The sequence below is a fragment of the Centroberyx affinis genome, unplaced genomic scaffold (assembly GCF_046629955.1).
Source record: "Centroberyx affinis isolate AG114_WGS23_722 - 3 ecotype Tasmania unplaced genomic scaffold, CSIRO-AGI_Caff_v1 ptg002306l_1, whole genome shotgun sequence".
Classification (NCBI taxonomy): Eukaryota; Metazoa; Chordata; class Actinopteri; order Beryciformes; family Berycidae; genus Centroberyx; species Centroberyx affinis.
The window spans coordinates 57,905-74,545 of NW_027280578.1; the positions used below are offsets into that span (position 1 = coordinate 57,905).

Here is a 16,641-nt window from a genome sequence, read left to right on the forward strand (position 1 = left end):
ACCATGTTTGTTCCAACCTATGATGAAGAGAAAGGAAGAGAGAAAAAGAAAGGATAAGATAATGTAAACATAAAGTAAAAAAAATAGGTGTTAGCAGTTTTCCCAGTTTCATATAACACCCAAAATGTGAGCGTTTTGAACATACTAGCATGCAGAAGTCATGAGAAAATGACCCTAGTGATTAAAAAGAGACTACGTGACTGGGTGCTGGCACTTTACTTGAGTATTTCCATTTTGTGACACTATACTTTTACTCCACTACATTTCAGAGGGAAACATTGTACTTTCTACTCTTACTAAGGTTTTACATGCAAAACATTCAATAAGCTCATAAAATATGTTGCATCTGTTGCATTATTTTAGCGTTAAAACTCCCTAACAGTATGTGGAGCAGTTAGACCTACAATATTAAATTATTAGTTACATGCATCAATAATTGAACACTCTGAAAGTGACCATTCTTCAGAATGAGTACTTCTGAGACTTAAGTACATTTGATACTTAAGTACATTTTAATACTTATACACGTTTACTGAAGACTTACTTTTAATGATTTTTTTAAAGTATTTTTCCATTATGGTATTGCTACTTTTACTTAAGTAAAGATTTGAGTACTTTTTCCACCACTGACCACCAGTATTCAAAACATTCCTTCATTTTGCAATCAGAATCCACAGGTCGATAAAGGACTCTGTTTACTGGTGGTGTTGTGAAACTGATAGAACTGGCACTATAAAACTGGACAAACCTCTTTATCAGCCCCATATTTAGTTAGACACTACAGTGCAACTGAGACTAGACATATATGTATGATGACTTCAGTGTACAGAGACATGTTTGCTCTGTGTACCACCGTTCTTCTCTACTTCATGTCTGTGAGCCATTCAGCTCCTCTGTCCTGTGAAGACCTGCTCAGGCCTTTGGATCAACTGGAACCTGGTCCTATGCAGGGCAGATGGGCTTTAGTTGCAAGCAGCCTGAGCCACCTGCCATCCCTGGAGAGCCTCAAATGTGTAAGCAGTATTACTATTGACGTCTCCGTCTCCAACTCCAACGAAACCTCCAACTTCACCTACACCCAAATCGACCGTGTTGGTGACAAGTGCCAGTATCAGCCATACAGCATGTCAGTAGAAGGCGGCGTCTTGACCTACAATGTGGGGGATCGGATGAACCTCACTGGAACATTGCTCCATACATCCTGCCGAGACTGTCTGGTGTTGCGCTGGGACATGGAGTCGTGGAATGGGGTGTCACTGCATTTGTACTTGGTCAGCAGGAGGAGGGAGGTGGGGACAAAGGAGATGGAGGAGTACAAGGCTCAGCTGGAGTGCCTGAATCTGCCTTCACCTGTCGTCATGGATCCTAGCAAGGAGCTTTGTCCAGAACAGACCCCCAGTGAACCAGCAGCAGCTCAGACTGGGGAGAAAACAGAGGAACAAAAGGCTTGAGAGACTTTGCTATGGTCACATAGTGTGAATAAACTGTATGCCAAAGTCAGTGTGTGCTTTGTGCAGATGGTAAATTATCTTTATCCCTTCATATTTACCTGGAAAACTTAAGTTAACTAGAGGAATGCAGTAAATAATTTTTGGCAATGAGTGATGTCGCCCTCAAATCACCTCTTGACCATTGCCAACAGAGCATGTCCTGTTTCAGTGTCAGTATTGGCAGACATATACCTGATATAATGCAGGAGAGAGGTTGAGCAATCAGTCTTTTTTAATTTGTATTGGAAACACAGACATGTGTTAACGTTTCTGTCATCATCGGTAGTGAATTTTTGGAAAAAGCAAAAGTTTTTCAGATCATTTGAAGCAAATCTGAATTTTATCCAACGCATTGTATCAATCATTGAGTTTATTCATGTCTGACAGCTGAGCAATTTAGACAGGGGGATAATGGCAGAAAGTTTGTGTGTCTCATTAGAGTCATGGAAACATTCACTGCAAACATTGACATTGTATTTGAATTAGATCATTTTGAATTTGTCATGCTCATGTTGAACAGTTGAATAAAAAAATAAACTTGTTGAATAATTGAACCAATTAAACTTTAATTTTAAATGCAGTTCACACACACACACACTTTGATTCAGCCAAACACAAACCATGTGGCACTGTGCCTTGCTCGTCACCTCAAGTTAAAATGGACTGCTGTCTAAAAGGCGTGAACATGTAGCCTACTTAGCTGATAGCTGTTAGCTAGGTAGTGATTAGCTTGTCAGGCAGCTAAATGTTTGGATAATGAAATGATTTCTTCTAAATCATTTTGTGTTTATCCTTAACTCTGGTAATAGTGCATGTAAACATAGCCTAGTTCAGTGATATTCTGCCCAATTGTTGCCCACTGCTAAATGTCCAAATGTGACGATGCTGCAAACAACTAGGCCCACCAGGCTTCAATACGCTGCTTTTAAACACTTCTAGCTGTCTGCAGGTTAGCAAACTGATGTATTGAGCCTTGTATGCACCTAGTTGCAGCATTTAGTTTCCTGGTGAGTAATGTTAACTTTATTACTCCATTCTCCATGGGCTCCTCATCCTCTCATTCAAGCACAAGCAGAGACATTGCTAACTTCTCTTGGTTTTTTACTCCAGGTTAGCTAGCTAATGCTAATTATATTTTTGCATAATAATAAGAATGATGTAACGCTCCTTGCACCCATTGCGCTCTTGCGCTTTCAAGTTACTAGCAACTCTCACAACTGCGCTTTCCATTTGAGCATTAGAAAAACGCTTCCTATGTGATCACGGCTGTTGCAATGGGGCGCTATAAGCTTTAAGGGTGAGTTGTATTTGGGGAGTTGGGAACTGACAGAAGCAGCCGATGTAACAGAGCAATGGATTCTTTAGCAGGAGTAGTGTATGGAAAAGTAACTTGTTACAGAGTAACTAAACCCCAAACCCAAATCTGAGCTGAAGCCTGACACCTAAGGCTGGAAACACACTTCAGTTTTATTGCTCTACACGTACACAAAGGGGTTGCGTTGTGAACGGCATTGTTCACATACTCATCTGTCTCATCTGTGTCATTTTTGTCCGACTGGAGGTTTTTGTGGACAAAACACCAGGCGTTAGTTTTTGAGGACGTGTACAAAGAACACTCTGAGCGACGCAGGATACGTGTGACAGCCATCTTGCAAACGCGTACGCGTAATTGAAGTTACATTCAATTAGAATTTCATTCAGTTTCTAGCAACTTTATTAATTTTAACTGAGGCTCACAAATTCAATTTTTGAATTCATTTATACAACAAATATATATATATATATTTTCAATTATTCAACTTTGCTGGCATTGATCTCTTTCCATACTTTTCATTGCAAGAGTTCAAAACCAAGTGTGCCAAAGAGGTGAGCTTTTTAAACTCCTTTTTTTTTTTTAAGTCATTGCACTCAGATGTTTTCACCACAACAAATTAGTTAACATACGATGAGAAAATGAAAGAGTTGACAGCTATTATTCACAGACCAGTAATTAATACCCTCTTAATGTATCAATTGTCAATAATTAAAGAATATCATTAAAGGAATATGTGCACAACTATAAAACCCTGGTCTCCAAAGTCTTGATCTCACTTTATCGTAACATTTCTGTTAGGAAAAAAGCAAGTGAAGGAATGATAAACAGAATCATAGAGTTCATACCCTGAAGGGAGATGCATGGACACTATTTCATCTCTAGAATCAATGAATTAAAGAAATACTCATGATCTCCATTAACCAGATTATGCATAACTATTGTTTGGATTTATATGTTTTTTTCTGTATGCATAATTATATTCCCAAAATGAGTTTCGGGGATATTATGGATTCACCCCACCCACCGCCACATCCGCAAATTTGCCATAAGGACCCTCAAGGTTTGCCTGGAAAATTTTTGAGATATTTTGAATTATTTGAAAAACACATTTTTACCATTTCCTCCGACACCATTTGACCACCAAAATCGATCATTAGCATCTATGGTCCAAGCTCTTTAAATTTTATTTATAAATTGTTGATATCTACTGTAGTTTTGAAGATATTAACTCTTAAAGTTGTGAAGAAGGCGTGGCCTATAGGCTAAATTGTTATAAATTTGTGATAGATGGTCCAATCATCATGAAACTTAAACAACATGTTCACATATAATGAATGAACATGTGTGCAAAGCCATTCAAATATTGACCAATAGGGGGCGCCACAAGGGCCAGAAAACTGTATCTCCTAATCCAATTGGTGAAATTGCACAAACTTCCGTACACATGCTCTCGGACCATGTCCTTGTCAAAATCTGGTGTTTGGGCATCATTAGTGAAAGTGGGCGTGGTCTATGACATTCTATTATTGCTGCTTTTGCGTTTTATTGTATGTAAAGCACTTTGTAAACATTGTTTTTAGAAAAGTGCTATACAAATAAAGTTATCATTATTATTATTATTATTATTATTTTGGCTTATAACTCAAACAGAATTTCACCAATCGCTATGACACTTGGTAATCATGTTCTAATCCATATGTCGAACATGCACACCAATTTCTATACAGATCCGACCAAAATTTGCCCAGCAGCAGCAATTTGAGTTGATGCTAGTGGCTATATTTAATTAGTTAAATTTATTATTGAGTGTTAAAAAAATAGTTAAGGTACATACCCTTTAAAATTGGGGAGACAATCCCTAGAGGATTATATCCATTTATTTTGGAGTGTTTAGGAGTAATAATAATATAATGAACTTTAGATTAGCCCAGAAGGAAAAATGTTATTTGGCGAAATAAAAATAGTTGGTACATACAACCAATATAATTGGGAAGATTAACAATGGAGTCTTATTTTGTGATTATTGAATGGCTTTTTTTTACATTTGACTTAATGGGAACTTTGAGGATTTGAGAATTTCGGGGATATACCTTTGCTGTCGGCCCCCGACAGCATCCTAGTTATTACAAGCAAATGCAATGAAAACTGGGCAGTGAAAATACTGGTGGTTCAGTTGTAGATGATTACCAGTTTAATCATTGTTTATGTACCCAGTTCATAGAGTTACTAACACTGAACATTTCTGGAAATGATCCTGTTCTCTTTCAATCCAGAACAATGTAAAACACCAGAATAGTGGTTTTATTTACAGTAAATAGTGAACCCACAACAATATCTCAGGTAAGAGAGAGACATTATTAATTAAGACCCACAGTTTTCAAAACATTCTTTCATTTCACAATCAGAGAATCCACAGGTAGAAAAAGGGACTCTGTTCCCTGGTACTGATAGTATTGCGAAACTGTGGAGTTTCCTGACATAACTAACCCTGAACCAACCCCATTCTTAGTGAGACAACAACTGAGGACAAGAAGAGATATCCTCAAAAATTGACCTGCATGCAATACAGGAGACAGTGTATGATGACTTCAGTGTACAGAGACATGTTCACTCTGTGTGCCACCGTTCTCCTCTACTTCATGTCTGTGAGCCATTCAGCTCCTCTGTCCTGTGAACACCTGCTCAGGCCTTTGGATCAACTGGAAGCTGGTCCTATGGAGGGAAGGTGGGCTTTAGTTGCAGGCAGTTTTAGAGACCCAGCGGCCCTGGAGGCCCTCAAACGCAGAGACAGTGTCACAGTTGACTTCTGCAACTCCAGTGAAACTTCCAATTACGCCTACACTCAAATCAACCGTGTTGGTGACAAGTGCCAGTACTTTCCTTTCAACATCTCAATAGAAGGCAGCACCTTCACCTTCGATGTCAGGGATAACATTAACTTCACTGGGACCTTCCTCCATACATCCTGCCCAGACTGTGTGGTGATTCACTTGGAGATTGAGGAGTTGAGGAAGAATAAGTCATTGGACTTGTACCTGATCAGCAGGAGGAGGGAGGTGGAGCCGAAGGAGATGGAGGAGTACAAGGCTCAGCTGGAGTGCCTGAAGCTGCCTCCACCTGTCGTGATGGATCCTACCAAGGAGCTTTGTCCAGAACAGACCCCCAGTGAACCAGCAGCAGCTCAGACTGGGGAGAAAACAGAGGAACAAAAGGCTTGAGAGACTTTGCTACATGATATCCGGTCACATAGTGTGAATACATTGTATGTCAATGTCAGATGGTAAATTATCTTTATCCCTTTATATTTGCCTGGAAATCTTCAGTTAATTACAGTTTTTGGCAACTAGGGATGCCGCCCTCAAATCACCTCTTGACCACTGCCAACACAGCATGGCTTAATGGGATTTGTTTTGTTTGCATGTCCTATTTCTGTGTTGTCATTAAGCAACAGTAAAGCAAGAGCAAAGTTGAGCAATCAGTCTTTGTGTCATTTTGTGTGTGTCACACTCTTCACACAGCCATGTGGCATGTCATTTTTGAACATGACTGCGGCTTTTTGAATTTGTTTTCAATGGTTTGGTCATGGCAGGTGCATGTTTCCTACAATCTGCCTCATGTTTTGGACATGGTGTGTTTTGGATGCTGTCCTAGGCACTCCAAGTTGAACATCTCTCAACATTAGCCGTGCCTCACATTATGTAAATGTCAGACAGAAAAAGAAAAAAGCAGTGCCTGGATGGCATATCCTCTTGTTGTTCAAACACAAGCAGAGCTTTTGCTAGCAATATTGTCCATTTTTATTTTCAACGTTATCCTTTTTTTTTTTACTTCAGGTTAGTTAGCTAATGCTATTAGATAGTTGCATATCAATGAAAATGATTTAATGCTCCTTGCACCCATTGCACTTGTGCTCTCTCTGTTACTAGCAATGCTCACATGAGCTTTGCATTTGAAGATGGAAAAAACGCGTCCTATGAGATCAAAGCCTAAAAAATGGTAAGTAATGACCACAGGCTCACTGCAAAAAATCTCCATCTTAACAAGTCATTTAGTCTATTATTGAGTCCTAAAATTGTAATTTTCTTGAAGTGAGTGAAAAAATCTGCCAGTGGAGTTAGATAATTTCACTTTTTTCCAATGCAAATCAAGTTGTTTCAAGAATTTTATAGAATCAAGTGTAATTTCCTTGATAGTAGTGCAGTGATTTTGCCTTATTCTGACTTGTTTCAAGATACTGACACTAATTTCTACAAAATTCCTAAAACAAGTGAAACTGCATTACAAACAAGTGGAGTTATCTCACCCCATTGGCAGAATTGTTCTCCTGGTTTAAGAAAAATAAGATTTGGAGGCTCAATATGAGACTAAGTGACTTGTTAAGATGGCTGTTTTTTGCAGTGCTGCCTTCCAGCAAACCTGTAGAGATAAGCTAGGAAGTCTGGAAGTAGTCTGCTAGTACTGGGCTGCCTATCAGGCTGTGCTCATTACTTAGCGCTCTTTAGGCTGACTTGAAGCTAGAGCTACCACTACTGGGCTGCACAGAAGACTCAGCACATCAGTCTTCTACCTTGCAGACAGCTAGTATTATTTTAAATTTCGCATTAGTTGGGTAACATATTGCTTAAGTATGTTAAATGTGTTATCACTACAATGAGGGGTAAAACATGGTAATGCTTTAAGAAGAAATTGTGTAAATTAGTATTTTTTCTATATATTTAGCTGCTCAGCAAGCTAGTTATGTCAGGAATCATTCATGTCATAGCTTAACCATTTATTGCAAATAGAGACGGCAATAGAGTTACACTTGGCGGTATGGTTCTTGGGCTCCCTGCTGCAGTAATACATAACAGCATAGTTAAACATAATGATAAATAAGATGCAGGAAGCACAGCGAATAATACTACAATGGGGATTAACTTAGAAATAAAGACCCTCTAGGGTGCATACAAACAGAGCAGAACCAAAGCAGGTGGAGGTTGGTGAGGAAGAGGCTCTTGCAAATAGCAGCAGCAGTAACAGTGGCAGAGCACATGTCAGCGTACAGAGTCAATATGAGTGTGAAGGCTTTTAAATAGACCGCCAAATCAGTGCAGTGAGATGCGATAGGTATGGCAGCAGTCATCTGACAGAGCATAGCATGACTTGAGGCTGATTTATACTCCAGCATCGAAGTGTCGCCATACGCCGTAAAAATGTAACTGCACATAGGGCGACGCAAGACTGCAAGAACTGTGATTGGTCCGCTGAGCCGCTTTTCTTTTTCGCCTTCCTTTGTTACAACAAAAGTAATAAAACTGTACACTGTTGTCTAGTGTTTCAGCGGTCAACACGCAGAACCACCAATGCAGAACTACAAAATGCTCACCACAAGTATGCTACAGTATCACTAAGACGCAGAACTATATTTCAGCCTTTAGTCCTGCCAGAATTAGGTAATTTTGCCATTAGTCACTACCTAGCCAACAGCTGTCAAGTAGCTTAACTTGGCCAAATGTTCAGGCTTTTTAGACAATGGTCAATTTTAGCTTGATTTATCAGGCTGACATGATGTTCCCAACACAATTGATTCATTCAGTAACATAACAAAATTTGCATCTTGTTCAACAAGTGGGGAGAATGAGACTCAAGACACCATGCCACGTGGCTTATGGTTGGCTAAGTGAAGAAGAACATTCAGGGCAAAAAAAGGCCCTTTTACAGAGAGGCATGTCTCTGAGAACTCAATCTGACTTGGAATTGGGAAAACTGAATTTGAAATTAAGGTTAAATTCAAATGTAATAATAATCTCATTCAGTTTCAGGCCACTTTATTCAATTTCAAATTGAGCCATACAAAATACATTTTTGAGTTGATGTATTCATCAAATTCATTTCTTTAATTCAACTGTTCAATATGAGCATGATCAGTTCAAAGTTCTGCAATTCAAATACAATCTGCGGTGGCACCGATCTCTTTCCATACTTTTCATTGCAAGAGTTCACAACCAAGCAGTTAATACACCATGCCAAACAAAGTGATGGTGAGATTTTTATTCTTTCTTTAGTCCTTGCACTGAGTCGTGAGTGAGTGATGTTTTCACCACAACAAGTTAGCTAACATACTATGAGAAAATGAGAAAGCGTCTACAGCTCTCATTCACAGACCGCTAATTAATACCCTCATTCTCTTTTAATGTATCACTTGCCAATAATTAAAGAACATTAAAAAGGGAACGTATGCACATCTATAAAACCCTGGTCTCCAAAGTCTTTATCTCAGCCTGTCACAACATTTCTGTTACACAGGGAAGAGCAAAAGCAGCTGAAGGATTATTCACAGAATCAGAGTTCACACCCTGAAGGGAGATGCCTGTACACTCTTTCATCTCTAGAATCAACAAATTAGAGAAACACTCATGATCTCCATGTTGATTATCAACCAGATTATGCATAACTATTGTATGCATACTTGTTCTGTATATTATTATGAACACAGGCAATGACTCTGAGGAGGTAGACTCTGTTTACTGGTGCAGTGACAGTGGTTCAGTTGTCAGCTTGGCCAAAGTGGGAGGTGATTATTGGAGATTTTATTCCAGTGTAAACAGTGAACATTTCTGTGAATTGTAAATTGTATGTCATTGTCAGATGGTCAGATGTCAGATCTTTAGTTTTGCAATCACAGAATCCACAGGTAGATAAGGGACTCTGTACTCGGGTACTGATATTGCGACACTGCAGTTTTCTGATACAGCTTGCACTATAAAACCGGCTAAACTTCTTTACCAGTCCCATTTTTAGTTAGACACTACAGTGCAACTGGGACTAGATATAAATATCCTCAAAGAATTTACCTGCATAAAATACAACAGACTGTGTGTTACCTCAATATACAGAGTCATGTTCACTCTGTGTGCCACCGTTCTCCTCTCCTTCATGTCTGTGAGCCATTCAGCTCCTCTGTCCTGTGAAGACCTGCTCAGGCCTTTGGATCAACTGGAACCTCCTCATTTGGAGGGCAGCTGGGCTTTAGTTTCAGGCAGCCTGAACCACCCGCCATCCCTGGAGACCCTCAAAAGTAGAGACAGCGCCACCATCCACTTCTCCAACTTCAGTGCAAACTCCACCGCCACCTACACCCGAATTGTCAGTTCTGGTGGCAAGTGCCAGTACAAGACTTACAACATCTCAGTCAAAGGCAGCACCTTTACCTTGGACGTGAGGAATCGGTTCAGTCTAACTGGGACCTTCCTCCATACATCCTGTCCAGACTGTGTGGTGGTTAGATGGGATGGGGAGTTGGAAAGGCAGCGTTCGCACCTGATCAGCAGGAGGAGGGAGGTGGAGCCGAAGGAGATGGAGGAGTACAAGGCTCAGCTGGAGTGCCTGGAGCTGCCTCCACCTGTCGTGATGGATCCTACCAAGGAGCTTTGTCCAGAACAGACCCCCAGTGAACCAGCAGCAGCTCAGACTGGGGAGAAAACAGACGAACAAAAGGCTTGAGAGACTTTGCTATGGTCACATAGTGTGAATAAACTGTATGTCAAAGTCAGTGGGTGATTTATGGTAAATGATCTTTATCCCTTCATATTTACCTGGAAATCTTCAGTTAACTAGAGTAATGCAGTAAATATTTTTTGACAATGAGTGATGCCACCCTGAAATCACCTCTTGACCATTGTTCACACAGCATGGCTTGATGGGATTTATTTTGTTTGCATGTCCTATTTCTGTGTTGTACCTGATGTAATGCAGGAGAGAGGTTGAGCAATCAGTCTTTGTGTCATTTTGTGTTAGAACAGACTAATATTTGTTACCTGTACATTTTTCTGTGTATGGCAATGACTTTTTGTATTCAAATGGAACCATCAGAGAAAAGCTGATATTTTTCAGCTCATTTGAAGCAACATTGCAAATATTAATTTTATCCAATGTGTTGTATCAGTCATTGAGCTTATTCATGCCTCAGAGGGGAATTTAATGTGGTGAGACAGGGGGATAGTGCTGGAATGTTTGTATCCCTCAGAGTCACTGAAAACATTCACTGGACACATATTTGGAAATGTATATGGAAATAAATTAGTGCCAGCATTATATTGGAATTGCGTAAATTTGAATTTGCAATGCTCATATTAACCAGTTGAATTTAAAAAAATTAATTTGTTGAATAAATGAATCCACAAAGCGAATTTGTACAACTCAATTTGTAATTAAATGCGGTTCTGGTACACACCACTCGGACTAACCGAATCAGTAGTCAGTACCTGAATTTTCAGGGAGTGAGTTCGGTTGTAGAACGCGGTTCTCTCCTTAATAACCGAACTGTGTGAACTTAACAGGATTAAGCTCCAATGAGGAGTGACAACCGTATTTAGTTGCGGTGTAGTGGCATTTAGTCCATAGGTGAGAGGCCATCTCTTAGTCAAAGATGCCCTCTAGAGGCCATCTCACGAAGCGACATCTCACTAAGCGTTACCTGACTGACTGCCTGACTGCCTGACCTGAATTTGACCAGTGATCCCTCGGCTGCGCCGTGGGAAAAGTAAATACAGAGCAGTACCGGTGGTTGTACCTGTTTTAGGAGTTTAAACTATTGGCTTGGTTTGGACCTTCGGGCCAATCGCCGTGCTTAAAAACGGAAAACTCCACTCAACCGGGAAGCCGGGACACATTAAACAAAAGTATAATCAAATGACAAGCACATACAGTTTAAACTGAGTCGCGGAGCTGACAGGTTGTGTCGAGAAAGAAGAACCTAGACATTATTTCCTATTGTCAACCCAATGACAACGTTTTATCACTCAAAGTGAGTGATAAAACAATGTGTTCAAGTGAATTTAACCAGAACTATAAAATGCTCGCACTGCTGTAGATACCACAAGTATGCTACAGCATCACTAAGACGCAGAACTATATTTCAGCCTTTAGTCCTGCCAGAATTAGGTATTTTGCCATTAGTCACTACCTAACCAACAGCTGTCAAGTAGCTTAACTTGGCCAAATGTTCAAGCTTTTTAGACAATGGTCAATTTTAGCTTGATTTATCAGGCTGACATGATGTTCCCAACACAATTGATTCATTCAGTAACATAACAAAATTTGCATCTTGTTCAACAAGTGGGGAGAATGAGACTCAAGACACCATGCCACATGGCTTATGGTTGGCTAAGTGAAGAAGAACATTCAGGGCAAAAAAAGGCCCTTTTACAGAGAGGCATGTCTCTGAGAACTCAATCTGACTTGGAATTGGGAAAACTGAATTTGAAATTAAGGTTAAATTCAAATGTAATAATAATCTCATTCAGTTTCAGGCCACTTTATTCAATTTCAAATTGAGCCATACAAAATACATTTTTGAGTTGATGTATTCATCAAATTCATTTCTTTAATTCAACTGTTCAATATGAGCATGATCAGTTCAAAGTTCTGCAATTCAAATACAATCTGCGGTGGCACCGATCTCTTTCCATACTTTTCATTGCAAGAGTTCACAACCAAGCAGTTAATACACCATGCCAAACAAAGTGATGGTGAGATTTTTATTCTTTCTTTAGTCCTTGCACTGAGTCGTGAGTGAGTGATGTTTTCACCACAACAAGTTAGCTAACATACTATGAGAAAATGAGAAAGCGTCTACAGCTCTCATTCACAGACCGCTAATTAATACCTTCATTCTCTTTTAATGTATCACTTGCCAATAATTAAAGAACATTAAAAAGGGAACGTATGCACATCTATAAAACCCTGGTCTCCAAAGTCTTTATCTCAGCCTGTCACAACATTTCTGTTACACAGGGAAGAGCAAAAGCAGCTGAAGGATTATTCACAGAATCAGAGTTCACACCCTGAAGGGAGATGCCTGTACACTCTTTCATCTCTAGAATCAACAAATTAGAGAAATACTCATGATCTCCATGTTGATTATCAACCAGATTATGCATAGCTATTGTATGCATACTTGTTGTGTATATTATTATGAGCACAGGCAATGAGCACGTTTACATGGACTACAATATTCCGATATTAACCTAATTAAGACAATACTCTGAATAAGAAACTGCCATGTAAACAGCATTTTCTGATTACCTTAACCCGAATAAGGTCATAGTCGGAGTAAGCAATAGTCAAATTAAGACATGGAGTATTCCGATTTTAGTCGCATTATTGAAGTGCATTGTAGACATGTATACACCTTAATCGAAATATTGTCTTATTTAGAATAAGGTCAATAATCGGATTGTTGCAGTCCATGTAAACGTAGTCAGTGACTCTGAGGAGGTAGACTCTGTTTACTGGTGCAGTAACAGTGGTTCAGTTGTCAGCTTGGCCAAAGTGGGAGATGATTATTGGAGATTTTATTCCAGTGTAAACAGTGAACATTTCTGGGAATTGTCTTTTTCTGTTTCAACTCAGAAGAAGAAAAAACTAAACCAAAATAGTGTTTGTATTTCCATGTTATTTACAATATGTAACAGTGAACCAAGTGAGTCAAGTAAACAAGTAAAGCTCCAATATAAATGATCAAGACCCACAGTGTTCAAAACATTCTTTAGTTTTGCACTCACAGAATCCACAGGTAGATAAGGGACTCTGTACTCGGGTACTAATATTGCGACACTGCAGTTTTCTGATACAGCTTGCACTATAAAACCGGCCAAACTTCTTTACCAGTTCCATTTTTAGTTAGACACTACAGTGCAACTGAGACTAGATATAAATATCCTCAAAAATTGACCTGCATACAATACAGCAGACAGTGTATGATGACTTCAGTCTACAGAGTCATGTTCACTCTGTGTGCCACCGTTCTCCTCTCCTTCGTGTCTGTGAGCCATTCAGCTCCTCTGTCCTGTGAAGACCTGCTCAGGCCGTTGGATCAACTGGAACCTCATCATTTGGAGGGAAGATGGGCTTTAGTTGCAGGCAGCCATAAAGACCTGGAAGTCCTGGAGGCCCTCAAACTTAAAGACAGTGCCACCATCCACTTTTCCAACTCCAGTGAAACCTCCACCACCACCTACACCCGAATCGCCAGTTTTGGTGGCAAGTGCCATTATCAGAGTTACAACATCTCAATCGAAGGCAGTACCTTCACCTTCATCGTGGGGAATCAGTTCAATCTCACCGGGACCTTCCTCCATACATCCTGTCCAGACTGTATAATGATTCGCTGGGATGTGGAGTTGGAGAGTCAGCGGTCATACCTGGTCAGCAGGAGAAGGGAGGTGGGGACAGAGGAGATGGAGGAGTACAAGGCTCAGCTGGAGTGCCTGAAGCTGCCTTCACCTGTTGTGATGGATCCTACCAAGGAGCTTTGTCCAGAACAGACCCCCAGTGAACCAGCAGCAGCTCAGACTGGGGAGAAAACAGAGGAACAAAAGGCTTGAGAGACTTTGCTACGGTCACATAGGAAAACTATATGGAAATAAATTAGTGACAGCATTGTATTCAAATTGCATAAATTTGAATTTGTCATGCTCAAATTAACCAGCTGAATTTGTTGAATAAATGAATCTTAACTTGAAATTCATTGAGATTGCTTACAAATGATTGTGTTAAAACTTTGTAGCTAATGGCTAACTAGCTTGCTAGGCAGCTAAATGTCTGAATAATTTACATGATCTCTTTCAAATAATTTTGTTTTTTATCCCTCAATGTTGTGATTATGCATGTAAACATACTTCTGTTCTGTGATAGTCTACCCAACCACCTAAATATCCAAGTATGAGCATGCTGCAAACAACTATTGGGCTGTCAGGTTGTAATACACTGATTTAATCAATTCTGGCTGTCTGCAGGGTAGTAAACTGACGTACTGAGGCTCCTGTGCAGCCTAGTAACTATCTCAAGACAGGATGTGAGCACCAGCACGTGTTTTTTAACACGGCTGCAGGTTTTTTCAGTTGTTTTCAATGTTTTGGTCATGGCAGGTGTACGTGCGTTGCGTTTTGGGGTAGCCTACATATACGGTTCCCAGTGAGTAATGTTAACATTAACTACAGTACTCCCTACAGAATGGGCCCCTCATTATTTATGCGCAAGCAGACCTATTGTTAACTTTCTCTTGTCCATTTCTGTTTTCAACAATGTTATGCTGTTTTTTACTTCAGGGTTAGCCAGCTAATGGTAATTAGATATTTGCAGGGGTGTGCTAGTGGCTCAGCGGTTTAAGGCACATATCACATAGACGCAATGTCCTAAGTTGGAATCCAGCCTAGGACCATTGTTGCATGTCATCCCCAGCTTTCTTCTCTTTATACTGTGACGCAAAAAAATTGATATTTCCATAGCAACAAGGATGATGTAGCGCTCTTTACACCCATTGCACTTCTGCTCTGTCTGTTATGAGCAATGCTCACAGATCCACTTTGCGTTTGAGCATGAGAAAGCATTTTTTCATTTAACTGCTCAAGTTGAGAATGACTAATTCAGTTTTATGCAATTCAAATACAATCTACGCTGGCACTGATCTCGTTCCATACTTCTCTTTAAAAGAGTTCATAACCAAGCGGTTAGCACAGTATGCCAAACAAAGTGGAGATGAGAATTCTTTTATTCTTTTTTTTAGTCCTTGCACTGAGTCAGATGTTTTCACCACAACAAATTAGTGAACATGAATGTGAAAATTAGAATGAGTCCACAACTCTTATTCATAGGGCACTAATTAATACCCTCATTCTCTTTACTTGTCAACAATTAAAGAATGTGTACATCGCTTTGGATAAAAGCGTCTGCCAAATGGGACATTGTAAATTGTAAAGAATATTATTCAAGGTATATGTGGACATCTATAACCGGCCTTTGATTTCTGTTACACAGGAAAGAGCAAAAGCCACTGTTGGATTTAGAGTTCATACCCAGAAGTGAGATGCATGTACACTCTTTCATCTCTAGAATCAACAAATTACAGAAATACTCATGATCTCCATGGTGATAATGAACCAGATTATGTATCCATACTTGTTCTGTACGTGTAATTACTATAAGCACAGGCGATGACTGAGGAGGTAGACTCTGTTTAGTGGCAGTGAAGATACTGGTGGTTCAGTTGTCGGCTTGGCCAAAGTTGGGAGATGATTAACAGTTTAGTCATTGTTTATGTCCCCAGTTTGTGGAGTTATTCCAGTACAAGCAATGAACATTCCCAGAAATTGTCCTTTTCTGTTTCAATCAAGAACAAAGAAAAATACCAGAATAATGGTTTTATTTGAATTTTATTAACAATATGTGACTAACATTGAACGCACAACAATATCCCAGGAGAGAGCTAACATGTAAAGCTCCAATAAATAAAGACCCACAGTATTTAAAACATTTAATTTCACAATCACAGAATCCACAGGTAGATAAGAGACTCTGTACTCGGGTACTGATAGCATTGCTACACTGCAGTTTTCTGATACAACTTGCACTACACTACAGTGCAACTGAGACTATATAAATATGGCAGGCAGCCATCTGCCATCCCTGGAGGCCCTAAAACTTAGATACAGCATTACCATGGTCTTCTCCAACTCCAGTGAAACCTCCACCATCTCCTACACCCAAATCAACCGTTTTGGTGACAAGTGCCAGAACCTGCCCTATAACATCTCAATAGAAGGCAGCACCTTCACCTTTGATGTGGGGCATCGGTTCAGTCTCACCGGGACCTTCCTCCATACGTCACAGCATCACTAAAATGCAGAACTATATTTCAGCCTTTAGTCCTGCCAGAATTAGGTATTTTGCCATTAGTCACTACCTAGCCAATAGTTGTCAAGTAGCCTAACTTGGCCAAATGTTCAGGCTTTTAGACAACAGTCAATTTTAGCTTGATTTATCAGGCTGACATGATGTTCCCAACACAATTGATTC

At 39.8% G+C, this 16,641-nt stretch overlaps 4 protein-coding genes across 4 annotated transcripts; all 4 read left to right on the forward strand.

Annotated features, from left to right (window-relative positions):
- Positions 1 to 809: 809 nt before the first annotated feature.
- LOC139655563 (uncharacterized) lies at positions 810 to 1,451 on the forward strand. Its single transcript, XM_071532998.1, has one exon. The coding sequence runs from the start codon at positions 810 to 812 to the stop codon at positions 1,449 to 1,451; it is 642 nt and encodes a 213-aa protein (XP_071389099.1).
- A 3,933-nt stretch (positions 1,452 to 5,384) lies between these two features.
- LOC139655564 (uncharacterized) lies at positions 5,385 to 6,023 on the forward strand. The gene has a single exon (XM_071532999.1). It carries the CDS (start codon positions 5,385 to 5,387, stop codon positions 6,021 to 6,023), a length of 639 nt encoding a protein of 212 aa, XP_071389100.1.
- A 3,661-nt stretch (positions 6,024 to 9,684) lies between these two features.
- On the forward strand, positions 9,685 to 10,287 carry LOC139655565 (uncharacterized). Its single transcript, XM_071533000.1, has one exon. The coding sequence runs from the start codon at positions 9,685 to 9,687 to the stop codon at positions 10,285 to 10,287; it is 603 nt and encodes a 200-aa protein (XP_071389101.1).
- A 3,257-nt stretch (positions 10,288 to 13,544) lies between these two features.
- Positions 13,545 to 14,171, forward strand: LOC139655566 (uncharacterized). Its single transcript, XM_071533001.1, has one exon. It carries the CDS (start codon positions 13,545 to 13,547, stop codon positions 14,169 to 14,171), a length of 627 nt encoding a protein of 208 aa, XP_071389102.1.
- The last annotated feature ends 2,470 nt before the right edge of the window (positions 14,172 to 16,641 follow it).